At 43.1% G+C, this 23,069-nt stretch overlaps 1 protein-coding gene across 1 annotated transcript; it reads right to left on the reverse strand.

Moving 5' to 3' along the window:
- Positions 1 to 8,100: 8,100 nt before the first annotated feature.
- LOC120239165 (olfactory receptor 2Z1-like) lies at positions 8,101 to 9,045 on the reverse strand. Its single transcript, XM_039243288.1, has one exon. It carries the CDS (start codon positions 9,043 to 9,045, stop codon positions 8,101 to 8,103), a length of 945 nt encoding a protein of 314 aa, XP_039099219.1.
- Between the last annotated feature and the right edge of the window lie 14,024 nt (positions 9,046 to 23,069).

Raw genomic sequence — 23,069 nt, forward strand, 5'->3', positions numbered from 1 at the left:
CCAGATGCTGCATATAAGTGAAATCACTCAATGTTGGTCTTTCCCTGCCTGGCTTATTCCACTTAGCATAATGTCCTCCAGATTTGTTTATATTGTCACAAACAGCATTATTTCCCTCTTATCTATACCTATAAATCTTCATCTGTGTATCACATTTCTTTATCCACTTACGTGTTGATGGACACTTAGGTTGTTTCCGTATCTTAGCGATTGTGGATAACACTGCAATGAACTTCAGCACTCAGTTATCCCTTTGAAATACAAGACAATATCCCTGAGGAACACGGATGCAAAAGTCCTCAACAAAATATTAGCAAACCAAATTCAATAGCACATTAAAAGAACCATACATCACGATCGAGTAGGATTTATCTCTGAAATGGAAGGAAGGTTCAACGTATATCAGTCAGTAAATGTGATGTGGTGTTGTAGACTCTGGGTTTAGAGTTCTTTCTTGTCTAACCAGAGAGTGGGGATGTGGGACTAAAATGCGAGAGATGGTTGATGTCCGGGAGAAGACAAGAGCCCTAAATAAGGGTCCTTGCTCCATATTTATTAAAATCAGAAGACTTACAAATGTGATGGACAGAGATAATGAATCTGTGAACATTAACTCATGGGCTTGAGGGAAAGGGAGTTTTAAGATAGATGGTGTTAGGGGTTTAGGTCAATATAAAACAAAATCCTGGCGCTGGGCAGATGGATGTTAATGGCAGAACTGAGACACTCTGTCTGTTTATCTTGGCTAGCCTAGGGGATATGACAGAAAAAGCACAGCTCTGGGCAACTTCACCTCCTCTGCAGTCTATAGCCCTATTTACCTGTTTGTCTAATTTGGTTCTTCCTTCTGTGAAAACAGCTTTCTGCTATTGTACTAAACTGAGGGGCATTTACACCCTGAATACCTAATCTTGTTTACCTCATCTACCTTTGTTTTATATTGGGGCCTTTGCCACACCCAGCTATACTGAGCCCTTGACCCTGCCCTCTCTATACTGGGGCCTTGACCCCACCCTCTCTATACCTATTTACCTAATCTTGTTTACCCAAACTTGGACGTGAGCATCCTATGGCTTTGTAATTCTTTTTGCCTTGTTAACCCATCAGTGCAGGCTCAGGGAATTCCTAAGCTTATTCCCCACAATGCGGAACATTAACAGAGTGAAAGGTAAAAATCATATATGATCACATCATTGGATACTGAAGAAGCAACTGACAATACTTGACATCCTTTTGTGATAGAAACTTTCAACAAACTGGATATTGATGGAATGTACCTCCACATAATAAAGGCCACATATGACAAGCCTAGAGCTAACATCATACTCAACAGTGAAGGGTTGAAATCTTTTTCTCTAAGATCAAGAACAAGACAAGGATGTCCACTCTCACCTTTCTTATTCAAGATAGTACTTAGAAGTCCTAGCCAGAGCAATTAGGCAAGAAAAAGTATAAAGGGCATCCAGTTAGAAAGGAAGAAGTAAAATTGTGTTTGTTTGCTTATGAATTTTAAATTGAGAGGGGCTTGGCAAGGCCAGCTCCGCTCTCGCTTTGGAGAGCCCTCCAGCTGAGGGCTGGTATCACTGAAGATGGTGTATTCTGGTTGTTGGCTGGACTTCAGCTGGGGCTGGCTTGCAACGCCTATGGGTGGTGCCTCCGTGTCACCCCTTGGCTTCCTTACAAAGCACGAAGCTGGGATCCAAGAGTGAGCATTGTAACAGGACCAGGTGCAAACTGTATGACCTTTAAGATTCAGTTTTGGAAGTCACATAGGGCCACTCTGCCATAGTCCCAGTGTCCCCCAGATTTAAGGGGAGGGTGTATATGCCCCAGTTTTGATGGAAGAATATCAACATCACATGTAAGAACAGTATGTGGGATGGCAGATATTACTGTGGTCATCCTTGGGAAATGCAATCTACCAATGTCACTGACTACTATATTTTCCTCTCCCATTTTACCCAGTGAGGGATCCTAGCCTCAGTCACTTTCTTAGGCATGGTGCTTAGATTGTTGAAATTTATTTGGTTCTGTGGATTCATTTCAAGAAACATTCTTTAAGCCACTTGTCCAATACATGGAGGGTGGTTTAGCGAAATCTGGGTAAGTCAAGCCATTTGTTCACCTTACCACGTTTGCAACCCTCCTATAAGACAAATCAAGACAAATATAGACTTAAAAATGTATATAATTATCTGTAAAAATATGTCTTTTTCTCTGTGAAAAACAGGCGGGGTGCCTGAGTGAACTCAGTTGGTTCAGTATCCAAGTCTTAATCTCAGCTCAGGTCATGATCTCACAGTTTATGCGATTGAGCCCCATGTCAGCACAGAGCCTATTTGGGATTCTCCCTCTCCCTCTCTCTCTGCCTCTCCCCCTTCTCTCTTTGTCTTTCAAAATAAATAAATAAACTTTAAGAAAAAAGAACAGGAGGAAATGATTTCTGGAGGAAAATTTCTCTCTTGACATCATTTTGTTACCATCAGGATACTGGTTATTTAACCCTTAGCTGGATACTTTAAACATCAATGGACTTTCCAATTAGGTTAAAAAGCAAAAATATAAATGACTTCCACTGGAATATTTTTTAACCCAAGAATGAATCTTTATTACCAAAGTAATTTTTTTTTGTTTTTTCAATTATTTTGAAATAGTTATAGATGCACAGGAAGTTTCAAAAATAGTACATAGAGGGGCGCCTGGGTGGCTTAGTTGGTTGAGCGTCTGACTTTCGCTTGGGTCGTGATCTCGCGGTCCGTGGGTTCGGGCCCCGCGTCGGGCTCTGTGCTGACTGCCATCTCGGAGCCTGGAGCCTGTTTCGGCCTGTGACTCCCTCTCTCTCTGACCCTCCCCTGCTCACGCTGTCTCTCTCTCTCTCTCCTAAAAATAAATAAGACATTAAAAAAAAATTAAAAAAAAAATAGTACATAGAATTCTGCAAACCTCCCACTCAGTTTCACCCAGTAGTTACCTTGTATATAAGTATAGTACAAAATCAAAACCAAGGAATTCACACAAGTACAATGTGTCTTTATAGTTGTATGTGGTGCGTGGGTGACTCAGTTGGTTACCCATCTGACTTTGGTTCAGGTTATGATCCATCGGTTTGTGAGTTCAAGACCCACACTGGGCTCTGTGCTGACAGCTCAGAGCCTGGAGCCTGCTTTGGATTCTGTGTCTCCCTCTCTGCCCCTCCCCTGCTTGCACTCTCTCCCTCCCTCAAAAATAAATACACATTAAAAATTTAAAAAAAAAAAAGATCACAGGTGTGGATAAAATTGTCATTTTGAGAGTGTCCTAGAAATGGAATCACACAATATGTAACCTTTTGTGATTGGCTTTTTGCACTCAGCATAATGCCCTGGAGATCCGTCCAAGTTGTATGTATCATGGTGCTTTGTTCCTTTTTTTTTTTTTAATTACTGGGTATGTCATGGGATGAATTGTGCTCCCCACTCCAAATTCATATGTTGGTGTACTAACCTCTAGTACCTCACAATACGACCTTATTTTGAGATAAGTTCTTTACAGAGATAAGCAAGCTTAAAACGAGTTCTTCGGGGTGGGTTTTAATCCCATATGACTCATGTTCTTATCAGAAGAGGACAGTTGGACACAGAGATAAACACAGAGAAAAGATGATGTGAAGACATGAGAAGGTACCTATAAACCAAGGAGGGAGACCTGGGACAGACCTTTCCCTCATGGCCCTTGGAAGGAGCCGACCCTGCCAGCATTTTGATCTCAGACTTCTGGCCTCCAGAGCTGTGAGAAAATACATTTCTGATGTTTAAACCACCCAGTCTGAGGTACTTTGTTCAGTTAGCCCTAGACAACTAATACAGGGCAGGGTGCCATCATATGGTTGTCCTGGTGTTTGTTCAAGCATTCCCATGTTGAAGGATATTTGGGTCATTTCCAGTTTTTGGCTATTACAAATAATAGCTGCTGTGAATATTTGTGTATAGTTGGGGTTTTTTGGGGGGTTTGTTTTATTTTGTTTTATTTTTGTGGGCTGCACTGTCATTTTTTTATAAATGCTAAAGCCAACAATTAGCAAAATTGATAGAACATTTCACTTGCTAGTCATATCTTTAAACATTTATTGATTTCAGTTTTGTGGTTTTATCTTTGTGCTTTGGAGCAAAGCCCTGCTTTTCTCTTTTCTTATTTTGTTTTCATTCCTAGGTCTCAGTTATGTTCGGAAGTTCCTGGAATGCTGCAGAGTGACGGTGGGCAGTGCCCAGCTTTGAAGCTTGAGGAAAGAAATAAGGGCCTTGTTAGACCCTTAGGTTAGGTGAAATATGCCTCTGGAAGCCTTGGGAATGATCCACTTGATTTTGAAACACTAGCGTCCCCTAGCACTTGGTTTGGATTACACATCATGGAAGAGGGTATCACCGTGAATGGGAATGAGGAATGAATTCCTCCACAGCATCTATATTTATATCTTCTTGATGAATTGACCCTTTTATCATTATGATGTGTCCTTTTTGTAAATATATATTTTATTGTCAAGTTAGCTAACATACAGTGTATATGGTGTGCTCTTGGCTTCAGGGGTACATTCCCGTGATTCATGACTTAAATAAAACACCCAGTGCACATCCCAGCAAGTGCCCTCCTCAATGCCCATCACCCATTTTCCCCGTCCCCCACCCCCTTCCATCTTCGGTTTGTTTTCTGTATTTAAAAGTCTCCTATGGTTTACCTCCCTTTTTGTTTGTAACTGTATATATATTTTTCTTTCCCTTCCCCCATGGTCTTCTGTTAGGTTTCTCAACTTCCATATATGAATGAAATCATATGGTATCTGTCTTTCCCTGCCTGACTTATTTCATTTAGCATAATGCCCTCCGGTTCCATCCATGTTGTTATAAATGGCAAGATTTCATTCTTTTTCATTGCTGAGTAGTATTCCATCGTGTGTGTGTGTGTGTGTGTGTGTGTGTGTGTGTACCACATCTTCTTTATCCATTCATCAGTTAATGGACATTTGGGCTCTTTCCAAAAATTGGCTCTTGTTGATAGTGCTGCTATAAACATTGGGGTACATGTGCCCCTGAAATGTCCTTCTTTATCCTTGAGAAGTTTTGTTTTCAAGTCTGTTTTTCTCTGGTATTGATATAGACACTCCAACTTTCTTGTGAATAGTATTTTCATAATTTGCTTTCCATACTTTTATAAGAAATTTATAGCCAAGGAAACTTGAATGGCCAATAAATATGAAAAGATGCTCGCTCTCTCTAGAAATCAAGGAGATTGAAGGTACACCAACCAAGACATAGAATTTTCCTCCAAGAAACTGACAGAATTTTAAAGTTTAATAATTCAAAATGTTTGCTGACATAGTTGGGGAAATAACCACTCTCCTGTGTGGGTGATATTCTTTGCATGGTAATTTGGCAATATCTGTTAAAACAAAAATGTGTGTACTTTATGATGAAGCAACTCATCTTTTAGACGTAACAGTTGAGTGTGACAAGATGGGGAGGGAGTGAGAGACCCAGTTCTTCTGACAAGGTCAGCAGTGTAGGTGAAGGTGGAGGAAGAGCCCAAACCAGGCCTGCCATCATTTTCCCCACTGAACTTGCTTAAAGCCTCTCATGCTAACGTTCATGAAAGTCTAAGAAATAAAACTAATCAGCCTCACAAAACCTTACCCTTTTCTATATTCCCTTTGCTGTATGAACTATAATGGAATATTTCCTAATTTTTTAATGTTTAGTTATTTTTGAGAGAGAGAGAGAGAGAGAGAGAGAGTGTGTGTGTGTGTGTGTGTGTGTGTCAAGGAGAAAGACAGGGAGACACAGAATTGGAAGCAGGCTCCAGGCTCTGAGCTGTCAGCACAGAGCCTGACATGGGTCTTGAACTCATGAACCATGAGATCATGACCTGAGCTGAAGTCAGACACTTAACTGACTGAGCCACCCAAGTGCCTCTCCAATGGAATACTTTAAAAGTATCTCAGATTTGGGGAGAAATATATACACATCCAGTCTGTCTTTTGTAACTTCAGGGAAGTTTTAGCAGTTCTGGGAGGAGCAGGGGTAGAAATCAAATAGAACAGCAATAAAGACTCAAGATCCTGGCTGGCTTGTTCTTGCCAGCTTCAAAAACTGCATAAAACATGCCCTCCCTGCCCCACTCACCTGCCCAGTCCTTAGGGCAGCAAAACCATGATAAGGGGCTCCATTCATGTCTCCTGACCTTCATTTCACCTATGACCTCAGAATGACCAGCTCAAGGATGACTGGGGCCAGTAGGAGACCAGAGAATTCTCACCATCATACTATATTTTCTTGCCTTGATTTTTAAAATTTCCTTTCTAGTCTTCAGGAGCCGGGAGTCTAGTCTTGGGCAGCCTTGGTTAGAATCCCAGCTCCCTAAAGATAGAGAACAAACTGAGAGTTGCTGGAAGGGTTGTGGGTGGGGGCATGGGGTAAATGGGTATGGGTCATGAAGCAAGACACTTGGGATGAGCACTGGATGTTATACATAGGGGATGAATCACTGGAAACTACTCCTGAAATTATTATTGTACTATATGCTAACTAACTTGGATGTAAATTTAAAAAAAAAAAAAGAATCCTAGCTCTCCAACTTCCTAGCTGGGTGATCTTGGATATGTTACTTAAACTCCCGTGTTTCAGTTTCTTCATCTATGAATAAGATAATAGTATGGACTCACAGGGTTGTTGAGGGTATATGCTGTGACAATAGAAACCCTGTTGGTTTTATAAATAAAAGTTTATCACTCACATAAATTCCAGTATAGGTCATCTCTAATGCCATACGGTACTACCCTGATACTATGCTGTAGTCAAGTTGTGATATTATATTGCAATATTGTGTACTACAAGTAGTACAGTATTCTACAGGTATCATCCCTGATACCTATAGTGACTGGCCTAAGAAAGTTCTGAAAATGAAACTTGAGCTTACATGTGGACTTGATGACATAGTTAAAATATTTAAAAGCCTTCACTCAATAACTCATTTCCTCGACACACACAATACCTCCACACACATAGATTGACACCCTTCATTCAAAATGCTTAGGATAATGTGTCAACTCAGCCTTGGTATGCATAAGAACAGCTCTGATTCTTAATCCAAAGATACATTGTACATATCTCTGCAAAAACAAAGAATAGGGATGTGTCATTCCTCTGGAAATCTTTAATTGAGTAATCTGAAGTCTGTACCCAATGACGATGACAACAAAAGTTAATGTCAGCATCCAATCTTAGAGAGTCTTGATATTCAGGTTAAGAGTAGGCTTCACCATCTTACAACTCTGCTTCCTAATAATTGAGATAGTTAAAGTAACACATTCTTGGACTGTCCAACCAGGGTCATCTTGAGTGACAGTCTGCCACTTCTGTAAAATCTAAAAATATGACTCAAACAAAGATACTGCTGAGAACCAACACAGGCAGGGACTTTCAAAACATCACTGGCAGAGCACTAGCTCCTACATCTCCTTTCTTACTTGGATTTCAGAGATGGGATCCCAGACCCATCACTCATTCTGCAGAAATGTATAAGAATAGGGTGTAAGCCAGGACACTAACAAGTGACCAAAATATCCACAAGCTGTTAGATTAACATTATTTTAGTAAAATTTTCCTTCTATTTTTTTTTAAATTTTTAATGTTTTATTTATTTCTAGGAGAGAGAGAGAGACAGCATGAGCAGGGGAGGGCCAGAGAGAGAGGGAGTGAGAGACTCTGAAACCAGCTCCAGGCTCTGAGCTGGCAGTCAGCACAGAGCCCGACGCGGGGCTCGAACCCACGGACCGCGAGATCATGACCTGAGCGAAAGTCAGACGCTCAACCGACTAAGCCACCCAGGCGCCCCTTCCTTCTATTTAAGACTGAAAAAAAAAAAAAAAAACAACCCAACCAAACAACTTCTCCTCTTATTTAAGCGATTAGGTTCACTGTTTTTGTTTTCTATAAATCCCCAAGAAAAAGTAAGTCTGGGAGGAGAAAGAGAGTTGGATATAGTACACCTTGCACCACATGAATTGCAAATGAAAGATAGGCCTCAGTTGTAAGGGAGGGTCCCAGAAACAACCCAGAAGCCTCCATGAGGTCATCTCTTTGACCTAAAGCCAGTTCTGCCAAGGACCTTGGCCAAAGCCATTCGGACCTCTCGGTTTCGCAGGCTATAGATGAGGGGGTTGAGTGTGGGGATGACAAGGCTATAGAAGAGGGAGACCACATTGTCCTGCTGTGGGGCGTGGTAGGAGCCTGGAACCATGTACATGAACATGGCTGCCCCATAAAAGAGCCCCACCACAGTGATGTGAGAGGAGCAGGTGGTGAAGGCCTTGTGTCGGGCCTCTGCTGAGTGCATGCAGAGAACGGCCCTCAACACATGGCTGTAGGAGGTGGCAATGAGTGACAAGGGCAGCAGCAAGATCAGCACTCCTGAGATGGACAGCGACAGCTCATAAGCAGAGGTGTCTGCACAAGAGAGCTTGAGCAGAGCGGGTAGCTCACAGAAGAAGTGATCCACAGTGTGTGAGGCACAGTAGGGGAAGTGCAGGGTGATGGAGGTCTGGATGGAGGCCACAAGCACACCTGACAACCAGGAGGTGCCCATCATGAGCAGGCAGACCTGACGTCTCATGAGTACAGGATAATGCAGGGGGTGGCACACGGCAACATAGCGGTCATAAGACATGAGGGAGAGCAGGACACCCTCAGAGACACCCATCAGCATCAGGAAGAACATCTGAGCTGCACACCCCCCAAAGGTGATGGAACCCTCTCCCTGCAGGAAGTTGGCTGCCATCTTGGGGATAGTGACCAGTGGAAAGCCAACATCCAATAGGGAGAGTTGACTGAGCAGGAAGTACATGGGCGTGTGGAGCCTGGCGTCTGTGCGAATCAGGAAGAGCAGGATGGCATTGCCCAGAAGGCCTATCGTGAATATGACAACCACAAGGGAGAATAGGACCAGATGTGGCCCTGAGCGGCTGAAGAGCCCCATGAGAGTGAAGTCTGAGGTCACTGACTGATTTGATTTCCCCATCCTCCAGGAGGCTTCACCTATCTGAGGAAGAACAGGAAGGAGTCTTCTTTTTTTTTTTTTAATGTGTGTTTTTTTTCTAGGAGAGAGAGAGAGACAGCGTGAGCAGGGGAGGGTCAGAGAGAGAGGGAGACACAGACTCTGAAATAGGCTCCAGGCTCTGAGCTGTCAGCACAGAGCCCAACGCGGGGCTCGAACCCACGAACCGCGAGATCATGACCTGAGCGAAAGTCGGACGCTTAACCGACTAAGCCACCCAGGCGCCCCTAACAGGAAGGAGTCTTAGTAGGTAGTAGTTTTTTCTTACATGCCAAGTAGAATTGTTTGGTAGTGGTTGCTTTGGAGTCTCAAGAAGGATGATGAGCACACTCAGTCTCAGTAAGAAAAAAATCACTGATTCATTATATCTGCTTTAGTCAGGAGATAAGCAAAGTCTTGCCTTTACCCTCCAGGCAAGCACTGTCCACCAGTACTTTCAGTTAAACTCTCTACCCCCAAGCTGGGGAGTACAAGTCAGTCCCAGTGCAATATTGGAATATGCTTATCCCAGATGCCCTAGAGCCAAAGCAGAGGTTGTATTCCAAAAAGATTAGATATCAAGTAAGGAGACCTTGCCAAAGATAATAGGAGAGGATGAGTCTGGAGAAGGAATATAGTGTGTTTGGATTGTTTGGCATGTAGTTAAAAGAATACACTCTGGGCTAGAGCAAGATTTGAATGCCAACTCAGCTGTGTCCTAGCTTTAGACAAGTTATTTAACCTTTCTAGGAGTCAGTTTCCCCATATGCTTATGGAGATAAATAATACCTTCTTCATAGGAGTAGCTATGAGTGTTAAATGAGAGTGAATTAAAGAGCTTAGCACAATGACAACCATACGGTAATTTCTTGATTTAAGTTCACAACTATTATTTATATTGTAAAGGAAATGTAAACATTAAAAAAGTTCAGCTATATTCGGATAATGTATGCCTGGTGCTTAGCTCAGTGTCTGGGATATAGTAATACTATTCAATAAATATTAGCTCTTTTGTTGATGTTACTCAACATTATAATTCTTATCCAGTTGCATGGCAAAAACCAATCGAGTTTATTCTTAGTCATGATCTCTTGAAATGACAATTTCCCAGTTCTTACCCTAACTCAGTGATTCTCAACCAGAGGTAATTTGGCCCTCTTTCCTGTCCAGGGGACATTGGTAATGTCTGGAGATATTTTTGATTGTCATGACAAAGAGTGCTAATGGATCTAGTGGGTAGAGGTTAGAGACGCTACTGAATATCCTATAATGCACAGGATGACCCCTACCACAAAGAACTGTCTGGACCCAAATTTCAAGAGTGCCAAGGTTGAGAAACCCTTCAACTGATATCCATCAACTCTTCTCTGACTTGGAGCTGAGCCTCTGGGAGATCTCTTGAGTCCATTGTCTTGGTCTTCCAGCAGAGATGAGCTTCATGTCCCATGCATGCCTAGAGATTAATCTGTGAAGTTGAATTTCCAGATACATTTTAAAGGAAATATTAATAAGACTAGTCCCAACTGAAATCCCTGGAGAATTTTAATGTTTCCATGACTCTGTATAGAGAGGAGTTTGTTCTTTAATCATTATTCCTTGGGGGCAAATTCATACCCAACCAGTCCCTCTGGACCTTGCCAAAGGATTTCCAAGTAGACAGTGTACTTAGTTCTTCTCATTTCACCCATATCTCCCCCTCAACCCATCCAACAAAGGGAAGAAAAGTAAACTGATTCCTATTAAGCATTTACTATGTACCAGGCACTCTGCCAAGGTCAGAGAAAGACTGATGGGTTTCATGTGAGGATTTCTCAACATTGGCACTATTGACATTTTGGGCCTGATAATTTTGGATATGTTACAGGCTGGGTTTTTTTTTTTTTTTTTAGTTATTTTGCTGGTAGGTATTATCATCTGCCTTGTATACATGAAGAAGCAGAGATTCAAAGAGGTGCAATAGCTGAGTATATTGGGTTGAATAACGTCCCCATGGAACCTCAGAATATGTCCCTATTTAGAAAAGGGGTCTTTGCAGATATAATTATTAAGGATCTTGAGACTAAATCATCCCGGATTTAGGGTATCCTTTGGAGAGGACACAGGGAAGGTGGCCGTGTGAAAATGGATGCAGAGATTGGACTGCCCCAGATAAAAGACAAGGAACACCAAGGATTGCCAGAGCTGCCAGAATCTAGAAAAGAGCATGGGACAGATTCTCCCTCAGAACCTCCAGAAGGAATCAATCCCATCAATACCTTGAGTTGGAACATCTGGCCTCCAGAACTGTGGGAGAACAAATGTCTGTTGTTTTAAATGGCCTAGTTTGTGGTTCTTTGTTACAGTGGCCCCAGCACACTCATACACCAATCCAAGATCACCCAGCAAACAAGTGGTAGAATTAATTTTTAAACAACAGCTGGTGTGATTCCAGGGTTCCTATGTTTTTTCTTCACATCCTACTTTCTAACAAAAAATAATGGACCACTCAAGTCCTGCTTCTCTAAGTAAACCCTTGGCATTCCTGCTCTAGTCATGATATGTTTGTCTCTTCTGTTGGACAATTATCTACCTGCCTGGCCTGGGGCAGGAGCCACTTCACCAGCTGTAGATCCATGATCTTGAATACCCTTACCCTGGGGCTTCCCCACTCACTCACCTGGCTTTGGCATGGAGGTCCTTTCAGTGGATTGGTCAACAGTCCCCTATTCTCCACCTTGAGAAACCATGAAGATCAACTCTGGTTTACCTCCAAGAAGTGTCAAGTGGTCTGGAGCATGATGCGAACTCAGTACTACTTGCCCTGGTACCTTGAATCCTCTATCTCTGAAGACTATATGATTATCTCCCCGATGTCATACCCATTAAAAGCCCCCTTCCCTCACTCTCAACACTGTTTCCTTAACTGCACTTTCCCTTCCAGAATGGTTAGGTGGTCTCTTTGCTAATGATGCATCCACAGAGCAGCACATTCCCCCATCGCGGGCTTTTGGAAGCTCCTGTAAGCAGCTTCTTCAACAGGGCTGTGATCCTTTCTATGATGGTTTGTTTGCCTTGGGCTTTGCACGTATTCTTCCTTCAGGACAGGATACTTCCTTCCACTAAACCTCCTTCCCCAGCCAGGCAGTAGGGAGCACAGGACAGAGAACAGTTGTGGCTTTGGGTGTGTTGTCTCCTTGTTCTAAGTCAGCCAACTCCCTCCCATCTTAGGATGAAAGGTCTTTCCAACTCCAGCCAGTTGTTTTCTTTCTTCCTTTCTTTTTTAAGGTAAGCTCTACACTCAGTTTGGGGCTTGAACTCATGACCTCGAGATCAAGAGTTGCATGCTCTACCTATTGAGCCAGCCAGGCACCTCTCCAACCAATTTTTTGAGTTGACTTTTAAACTCCTTCCTTTCTACCTTTTCCTCATTACTGTTTGCATTTCAGATCGGATGCCCTTTGCTGAGATGAAAGATGAGAGAAGAGGCACTAGAGTTAGTGAACTCCCTGTTGCCAGTAAATCCTTCATACCATCTCCCACCTTTGAGGAAGTATGGCTGAGCCCTCCCCCATCAGACAGAGGGCATCTTCTATGGAAGTTTGTGTGTTAAAATATACACCCCACCTCCCCTTCCCAAATCTGGCATGCTCAGGCTCATGGCAGTGCTGATGGATTGAGATAAAACAGATGGTAAGATGCTCACCTGTGAGCCGAGGAAGATTAAGAGGCATATACAATCTCTCTGTCCCTGTAAATGTCTGCATATACTCAAATTCTGCACCATCATAAAAATTAATATAAAACTATCAACTTCTGAAGCTCTTTCTTGCCCTCAATATCTCTTTTCTAATCATGTTCACTCTCCAGAAAGCTTCATAAGTAGTGGAGTTCCAGGCTCTCACCTCTGCTTGCCAGGGTCTGAGAGATTCCCCGCCTAGGACCCCACACACTTTTCAATTCTTCTTATTCTGGGATGCTTTCTTGCTAAAATCTCCCCGGAATTCAGCACCTTTGGTTAATGAATCTTGCCGTGGTCTATGGGGTGACTGACAAAATTGTCTGAGGATCGAGGCTCTGGGGGACCATGTTGCATCAGAAAGCTTCTTTTTATCTCCTTTTGTCAGAGAGAGAAAATTAATAGCCATGGGAGCTAGAACCCTTGAGACTGAAATTATGCCAGGAAATAACATTCGTCCCGCCCTCCATCCCAGGAAGGTGGGAAGCACTGTGGTAGATAACTGAACTTTCCAAAGAGTCTAAAGGCAAACAGTAGTGTCTGATAACCCAGAAGTCTTTATTTGTCCTCTTCTAAAAGAAGGGGATGTGAGAATCCCCCTCCCTTTTTAAAAGCATGGATACACACAAACACACACAAAAATAACATTTCTAATTTTCAGAGAATCTCTTTTGAGCGAAATAATGAAGCTGTGATGTTGGAAGAATAACCAGGAAATCGCCCCCACTTATTCTACCTATTCTAGAGTAATTCCCTTCTCTAATCAGTACTCTCTGAGGGCACTCACAGAACGCCCAGGCACAAGAGAACTCAGTGACGATTGAAGGTACTGGTGGTCTTAATGACCTTGGCCAGGTAACTGAAGACATGAGAAAGGTTTTCGTGTGTTTAACCAAAACCAAGGGATGAATCAGGGAGTGCACAAGAGTAATGAACCAAGATATAGAACTGACTGGGCCCAGAGCTGTAAGTTCATAGGTCATAAAGGCAGGGAAGACCCATGGCTACAAATAAGTTGTGGTCAAGGAGAGAGTTGTTCATTCCAGCTAGAACCCAGCAGATGAGGCAGCTTGCCAAAGTGATTGCTTTGTGCCCTCTGGTTATTGTCTGGTATTCTGGGGACCACGGTGGAGATGCCATCTTGTGATGGCAAATAAAGGAGGAGTTGGAGAAGATGAAGCCCAAGGGAGTGTAGAGGTGGGAGTTGGAGATGACAGCAAGCGAGGACTCAGCCGGGAAGATCAAGTTCAGCCCAAAGAGAAGCTACTAATCCTCTGTCTCCTCCAAGAATTCCAGGAGGAATGATTCCTCAGTAATGATTACTTTTTCTTTTGATTCTATGAACCTGCACATGCCTCATGGGAAAGACCACCAAGTCGAGGAAAGAGATAAAGAGAGTCATATATCCAGCAAAGCCATCTTTCAAAAAGGAAAGTGAGAGATACTCTAAGATAGAAACTGGGAGAATTCGTTGCTAGCAGAGGATCTTACAAGAAACATTGAAGGAAGTTCTTCATGCTGAAAGCAACTGACCTCAGATAGTAATGTGAATCCACAGAGAAAGAAAGCAAGAAAGAAAGCAAGAAAGAAAGCAAGAAAGAAAGCAAGAAAGAAAGCAAGAAAGAAAGAAAGAAAGAAAGAAGGAAAGAGGAAGGGAGGGAGGAAGGAAGACAGGAAAGAAGGAAAGAAGGAATAAAGGAAGAAAATGGGAGGGAGATAGAACAAAGACAAGTAAAGCTAACTATATAAGTGTATAAATGCACTTTTCTGCACTTTTCTCCTCTGGACTTTTTTTTTTTTAATGTTTTATTTATTTCTAGGAGAGAGAGAGAGACAGCGTGAGCAGGGGAGGGTCAGAGAGAGAGGGAGTCACAGACTGAAACAGCTCCAGGCTCCGAGCTGGCAGTCAGCACAGAGCCCGACGCGGGGCTCGAACCCATGAACCGTGAGATCATGACCTAAGCGAAAGTCGGACCCTTAACCGACTAAGCCACCCGGGCGCCCCTCTCCTCTGGACTTTTAAACTGCACCACAAGCGGCCGTTCCTCTCCACTAACTGCTTGCTGGCCACCCTACTGTTGTCCACAATTCCCTGTGCGTAAATCCCTCTACAAAGGAATCCAATCAAATCTGGTCTCTTTTGAAGGACTAGTTCTGAGATCAGCTTTAGAGATTTGTTCTGACCTAAGTAGGGCTCCTCCCAGCTGTCTTTCCCAGAAAACAAGCAGGGCTGCAATTTAGCTTATATCTTGGAAGATTTTATGAATCTCCCCCCAGTCTCCTTCCACCGCAGCCTTCGCTGTTCAAGCTCTTAGGCTTGAACTTGTCCTTCCCCTGTAGTAAACTGAAGTCAGTTCCTCTGGGAGATTAGGAGTTTCCTGCTTCATAACCTGCTTCTCCACCTGGGGCAAGTCTCCCCACCAGCCTTGGGTCTGGAGTGGGGAGATGTCCCCACTCTCAGAGTTGCTCAGTCTGCAGTAGCTTCACGTCTTCATGGCTCACATCACCTTTTTTACAAAAATTTTTTATTCTTTATTTTTGAAAGAGAAGACAGAGCGTGAGTTGGGGAGGGGTAGAGAGAGTGCGAGACACAGAATCTGAAGCAGGCTCCAGGCGCTGAGCTGTGAGCACAGAGCTGGACATGGGGCTCGAACTCACAAACCATGAAATCATGACCTGAGCCAAAGACGGACGCTTAACCGACTAAGCCACCCAGGCACCTCTCATGGCTTGCATCTTCTGATATGGATCCACCAATTTAGTGGTTGAAACGATGGTGATCCAGGCCCCAATATTCTGAGAGGTGCTGTGCCCAAAGTTGTACCTGTGTCCCACCAGTGAGGCCTGGATGGAGGAAGGGAGCCCCCAACTCTTGGCCACAGTCTCCCAGATCTTAGCTTCAGCAGCAGGTAGCTGGGGGCAGGATGAAGCAATCCTGATGTCCCCCTCTTTCCAGGAAGGTGGCCTGGGAAGGTGGGGAGCTGGGGGCAGAAGGAATCCTATGGTGTCAGTGGCAGCAGCGTGGAATGGAGTTCCCGTCTCACAGAGCTGAGAATGGGGAAGGAAGCAGTGGGTCCTGGTTCAAATAACCAGGAATCTCACCTGTCTTACCAGACTCTACTTGACTCTCAAGTGTAAGTTTCTTCATTTGCTGAATGCCCCCAGGACCATTTCCAGAGGTTTTTTTTTTTTTTTTTTTTTTTTTTTAGACAGAGAGAGAACACATAAACAGGGAAAGGGCAGAGAGAGAGAGAGCAAGACAGACTCTGAAGCAGGTTCCAGGCTCTGAGCTGTCAGCACAGAGCCTGACATGTGGCTCAAACCCATGAACTATGAGATAATCACCTGAGCCAAAGTTGGACAGTTAACCAACTGAGCCACACAGCTGCCCCTCCAGAGACTGTTAATGGACGTCCATATATGATTTCACTAAGCTCACCAGAGAACAGGTGCGTGAGAGTTCTACCATGTGGGAGAGAGGTCTCCCTCTACAGCCGGTAGTTTTCAAAACCAAAGTTTTTTTTAATTGCTAATTAAAATAAGTATGAAATCTAAAATGATGGGAAAGTGGAAGGAGTTCGTTAAAATATAAACTGCATAAAACAAACGACCAGAAAGTAAGTAGATCGAAGTTATCAGGAAATGAAACAAAATTTAAGACCTGACAGTGTGGAGGAATAGGATTCCATGGGGCGCCTGGGTGGCTTAGTCGGTTAAGCGTCCGACTTTCACTTAGGTCATGATCTCGCGGCTCGTGGGTTCGAGCCCCGCGTCGGGCTCTGTGCTGACTGCCAGCTCAGAGCCTGGAGCCTGTTTCAGTCTGTGACTCCCTCTCTCTCTGACCCTTCCCTGCTCATGCTGTCTCTCTCTCTCTCTCTCCTAGAAATAAATAAAACATTAAAAAAAAAAAAAGGATTCCTGACGTCTCCATGCATCTGTGGTTTGGGGCAGAGCGGAGGCCTCCCGATTGTAAAAGCTGCCAGTGACGTCTCCAAATGCCCGTCTGGTGGGGATCTTGGGCTCAGTATGTCCAAACTAAACTCTTAACCTTCACCCCAGACCTGCCTTTCTGCTGATTCCAAACATAGTTTCATCCATCTAATTTCTAGTTGTATCCTTTTTTGAAGTTTGTCGTTATTTTATTTTTTTAAATATTTTTTATTTATTTCTGAGAGAGACAGTGTGAGCAGGGGAGGGTCAGAGAGAGAGGGAGACACAGAATCTGAAGCAGTCTCCAGGCTCTGAGCTGTCAGCACAGAGCCTGATGCAGGACTCGAAGCCATGAACCATGTGATCATGACCTGAGCCGAAGTCGGATGCTTAACTGGCTGAGCCACCCAGGCGCCCCTGTCGTTATTTTTTTTAATATTTTTTTTATGTTTTATTTATTTCTAGGAGAGAGAGAGAGAGAGAGAGAGACAGCGTGAGCAGAGGAGGGTCAGAGAGAGAGGGAGTCACAGACTGAAACAGGCTCCAGGCTCTGAGCTGGCAGTCAGCACAGAGTCCGACGCCGGGCTCGAACCCAAGAACCGCGAGATCATGACCTAAGCGAAAGTCGGACGCTTAACCGACTAAGCCACCCAGGCGCCCCAACCCCTGTCGTTATTTTTAAATGCTGCTGCATTGGGGAGCCTGCCTGGCTCAGTCAGAAGAGCATGCAGCTCTTGATCTCAGGGTCGTGAGTTCAAGCCCCATCTTGGGTGCAGAGATTACTTAAAAAATAAAACCTTAAAAAAAAAAAATATATATATATATATATAGCTGCATTGCCATCAAAAAGGACAGGTTCTGTTACCAAATGATCAATCATAGTCTATAATCCAGGAAACAGATAGGTGGGCCCTGGCACTGTCCACGCCAATAGCACCACCCCCCGCCCTCCCCCACTCCCTTCAGCTCTTCCTCCCCAGCCCTCCCCCGCCCCCTTCCTCCCCTTTCCAACCCCCCCCCACCTCCCCCTCCTGCCCCCAGTAATTCAAGAGAGGAGGATTTGGAAGAGAAGGGACTTATTTTGGGTGCTGGCTGCGGGGGCAAGTGGCTGGCTGAAGCCTTAACAACCGACCTCTGTGTCCGCAAGAGGGACACCTAGATTTTTATAAGGCGTGGTTGGGGGCTTGGTTTGCTGCACAGCAGGCAGAGAGCACGTGATCAGGCTGTGGCGGTGGGGGTGGGGCTGGGGCTGCGTTCAGCCTGGGATCTCGGTAAAGGGGCCATGTGGGTTGCGGTCTAGACGGTGGGTGCTAGCAGGGCTTTTCTGGTCTGGCAGTTGGAATGTTCCGGTCATTGCACAACACCTTCACCAACGTCTCCAGAAAGTGCGATAAGAAATAAGCATAGTGGATTTTAGTGTGTGAGTTAAGGGGTCTTGTCTCTTTCTGATTTTAACTGTTGGGGTTTGTTGGTTGAGCAAGAGGGATGAATATCAGGACGACGGGTTGCGAGGTTTGGAATATCTGCTGAGTGATTAAATTTTATTAATATTAAATATAAACACATGAATATAAATTAAAAGTGTACTTATAAATACTTTATACATATAAAGTATATGGACATTTATAAATAGTTACATAAAATTTATAGAAGTTACACAATTTGTATCTAGATAAAGGAGGTGATTGGGCGAATGGGCCTTGGACTGGCTGATGTTCATAGGAAAGATATGCTCCCAGATGCATTGTTCGCTATCTCTAGAAATTGCCGAGTTTCTCCAGGATCAGCAAGGCCCCAGTGTCAACACATCAGAAAAGAAAGAGGCATGACTAATACAAAATACCAGTGCAAATTCAGTAACTGCTGACTGCTTCCTAAAGGGTGATGGGTGTCAGCTGTGATTTTAATTCCTTATAAATAGAGCTGAACATTGGCATCTTTGTAGCCAATTACAGGCTGCACCCAGGCATCCTGGATCCTTTCTTTGTCCAGTAATAAACTGAGCTAATTCCGTATTTAGGAATTGGCATGTTCTTTGGGTTTTAATTCTTATATTTCTCCAACACTTTCAGGTTCCCAGATGGTGAATCCAGGGATATGAAGGCTCTGTCCTTACCTTTGACCTTCCTTGAATAATTTCTCTCCAGGACAGTGGAAATAGAATTTATGGGAATCATTTAGAAGGCAATATTACCCAACGTCAGACATAAAAAGGTTCTGAAATTAGTGGTTACATAGGAGCCAACTGTGTTGTGTAAGAGTAAGATGACATTATTGTTATGCTGACCTCTAAAATAGGTCCTTAGAAAATGCCTAGGATACTCTTAAATACAGAACAAACAGAGGGTTGCTGGAGGGGGTGTGGGAGGGGGGAGGGGCTAAATGAGTAAGGGGCATTAAGGAATCTACTCCTGAAATCATTGTTGCACTATATGCTAACTAACTTGGATGTAAATTTTAAAAAATAAATAAAGAAAAAAGAAAATGCTGTTTGGTAGTTGGATCTCAAGTAGGACATCCAAATGGAAAAACCCATCTTTTTTTTTTCTTTTTTACATTTGATCACAAAAAGCAAGAGGACTATAAAAGTCCATTAGCAACTACACAGCAGTTAAACTTTGTGAAGTATTTTTATATTCCTTTTTATGACATTTTAAAACCTCTATTATGAAATATAATGCATATACACAAAATATGTGAGCAAACAGGTATAATCAATGGATGGTTATGTGCTAAATGTTCCCACATTTACAACCCAAGGGCAGTAAAAGATGCCTGCCCGACCCAGATGGCCCCACATACTCCTCAATCACATGGGTTAATTCACCAGACTTAGCCAGTATCTTGGATTTCTGATCATCATTTGCTGATTTTCTTTATAATTTTCTACCCATGTGTGTATACACCCCTAAACAATATAGTTTAGTTTTATCATTAAAAAAAAAAAACACCACACAACAACTTTAGGGTTGCCTGGGCGGCTCAGTCAGTTGGGCGTCTGACTTCAGCTCAGGTCATGATCTGATGTTTGTAGGTTCAAGTCCCACATCGGGCTCTGTGCTGACAGCTTGAAGCCTGGAGCCTGCTTTGGATTCTGTGTCTCCCTTTTTCTCTGTCCTTCCCCCGCTCATGTTCTGTCTCTTTCTCTCTCTCAATAAATAAATAAAAACATTAAAAAAATAAAAAAATAACTCTATTGACAGTTTACATAAAATGACCTCATTATAAGTTATATATATATATTTTTTTTCATTTTTGAGAGAGAGAGAGTGTGAGCAAGGGAGAGGAGCAGAGGGAGAGATATAATCAACTCCATCTCATGACTGTGGGATCATGACCTGAGCCGAAATCAAGAGTTGGACATTAAACCCACTGAGCCACCCAGGTGCCCCTTAAGTTATCTCTTCTCATGAGTTTGGTATGGAATCCCCACCACAATCAAGATATAGAATATTTCCATTGTCAATCCCCACATCCACAACCTCAGACAACTATATTCTGCTTTCTGTCACTATAATTAGCTCTGTACAGGTGAGACCCTATAGTAAGCTGGTACTTTTGGTCTGGCGTCATTCAACATGCTTGTTTGTATGTATGTAAATATTTCAGAGAAAGAGAGAGTGCGAGAGGGAGAGGGGCAGAAGGAGAGAGAATCTTTTTTTTTTTTTTTTAATATTTTTTATTTATTTCTAGGAGAGAGAGAGAGAAACAGCGTGAGCAGGGGAGGGTCAGAGAGAGAGGGAGACACAGACTCCGAAATAGGCTCCAGGCTCTGAGCTGGCAGTCAGCACAGAGCCTGACGCGGGGCTCGAACCCATGAACTGCGAGATCATGACCTAAGCGAAAGTCGGACGCTCAACCGACTAAGCCACCCAGGCGCCCCAGAAGGAGAGAGAATCTTAAGCAGGCTTCATGCTCAGTGTGGAGCCTGACTCCAGGCTTCATTCCACGACTCTGGGACCATGACTTGAGCTGAAATCAAGAGTAAGATACTCAACCGGCTGAGCTACCCGGGTGCCCCTCAACATGCTTTAAAGAATCATACACGTTGTGGGGGTGCCTGGGTGGTTCAGTCGGTTAAGTGTGCGACTTCAGCTCAGGTCATGATCTTGTAGTTCGTGAGTAGAAGTTCCATGGCAGGCTCTGTACTGACACTTCAGAGCCTACAGCCTGCTTCAGATTCTGTGCCTCCCCCTCTCTCTGCCCCTCCCCTGCTCGTGCTCTCTCTCTCAAAAATAAATAAACGTTAAAAAAAAAAATCATTCATGTTGTTCCATAGATCAGGAAATCGTTCCTTTTACATTGCTCAGTGGTATTCCATTATGTGGATATTATGATTTGTTTATCCATTCACGAATTGATGGACATTTTAGTTATTTCAGCCTTAAGGCTATTAAAAGTAATACTATGAATATTAGTGTTTCACATTTTTTAATGTTTTCTCCACAAAATTCAAATTGAAAAAAATTTAGCTCTACAAAAAGATTGTAGGAATGGTCCAATGAACTTGTGTGCCTTTCATCTAGCTTCACCATTTATTAACTCAGTGATATATTTACTTTATTGAGTTATCTATCTATCTATCTATCTATCCAACTATCTATCTATCTAGATTGATATCTATCATCTATTCACCTATCTATCTACTCAACTATCTATCTATCTAGATTGATATCTATCTATCATCTACTCACCTACCTACCTACCTACCTATTTCACACACACTCTTCATTGCTGATCCATTTGAAAGTAGGTCACACAAATTGTTTTTGAATAATTGCTTTAGCTGCTGAAGAGAGAGTTTAGGTAATCTTGTGTAGAGTTTTTTTTTTCATCAGAGTAAAATATGTAAGACTCATCCAAGCTGCTGTATATAGCTCTTATTGGTTTATCTTTATTGATGTATGTTTTTTGGTTTTCCATCATATGGACATACAATGATTTATTCTTCTATTCTACTCAGATGGGTTTTTGATAATTCTCCATTATGACAATGACAAAAAATTGTGATGAGCATTCTTCTTCCCACCGCCTTACGCAAATATGCACACCCCGGTGTTGGGTATACACTTACACGTGCAACTCCACTTGAGTGTGTTCTCAGCTTTGTCGTATGTGCTCAACTGTTTTCTAGAATTACTGCACCAGTTTACACTCACATCAGCAACATAGGAATGTTCCAGTGGCTCCGTATCTCCAGCAACACTTAGTAACACGGACTTAAAGATTTGCCCCAATCTGATACACATGTAATAATATCTCCTTGCCATTTGATTTGTGTTTTCCTGATTACTAATAAGTGCATGCGCTTTTTCCTACTTAAAAATGATCAGGGTTGCCTAGAAGCATGAGGAAACTCTCTGACAGACACTACTATGGTCATAATTGTGTAAAATATGTATGTATGTGGTTAAGGATTGCAATGCAATACGCAGAAGAGGTGGTATGTCAGTTTCCTGGGGCTTTTGTAACAAAATGCGGCACACCGAGTGGCTCAAACCACAGAAACTTCCTGTCTCACAATTTGGGAGGATAGAAGTCCCAGATCAAGGCGTCAGCCGACCGCTTCCTTCTGGTGGGTGTGAGGGAAGGATTTGTTGCCAGCCTCTCTCCACGCTGGCAATCTTTGGTGTTCCTTGCCTTGTAGAAACATTACCTCGACCTCTGCCTTTATCCTCATGTGGCATTCTCCTTGTGGACTACTTACTATTTTTTATAAAGACACCAGTCAAGTTGGTGAGGGGGCCCACCCTACCCCAGTATGATTTCCTCTTAACTGATTACGTCCGCAATGACCCTATTTCCAAATAAGGACCTTTCTGAGGTCCCGGAGGTCCTTTCTGAGGTTAGGGCTCTAACACATACATTTGGGGGGGGGATAGGGGGTTACTATTCAACTCAGACAGTTAGGCAACTTCTCTTTCCTTTCAAGTGCATAGTACTGATGTTGGTAACACAGCAGAGAATAATGGGGAAAACTGCTTGGTGTCAGAAAGGACTGATTTACATCCTAGCTGTGCTTTTTATTAGTCTTGTGTTTTCACCACTCTGTGCTTTGCATCTGTTCTGTGTTGAAGGGTCGCCATTTTGGATAGTTTTTTGTGAAGATGAAATGGGATAAAATGTATAAAGGCATTTCATTGCATATGACAAACAGAGGGCAGTCAGTAAATGCCAACTGCTTCTTCCTTTGTCATTGCATTATATTTGGCATTTTAAAATTTTAAAATAATAATCAGCTAGCTAGAGGAATGCATGAATGAAGGCATGAATGAATGAATGAATTAATGGTGCTGGGAAATGGCACCTGCCTTTGTAGCCAAGAAAAAAGTCACACAAATGATTTCCTGAGGCCAAATGTCCA

This window comes from Hyaena hyaena, unplaced genomic scaffold (assembly GCF_003009895.1).
Source record: "Hyaena hyaena isolate Hyena2069 unplaced genomic scaffold, ASM300989v1 scaffold_227, whole genome shotgun sequence".
Classification (NCBI taxonomy): Eukaryota; Metazoa; Chordata; class Mammalia; order Carnivora; family Hyaenidae; genus Hyaena; species Hyaena hyaena.

Bases quoted from the DNA above. Each gene is read 5' to 3' on its own strand.
- LOC120239165 (XM_039243288.1), bottom strand. From the start codon at position 9,045: ATGGGGAAATCAAATCAGTCAGTGACCTCAGACTTCACTCTCATGGGG.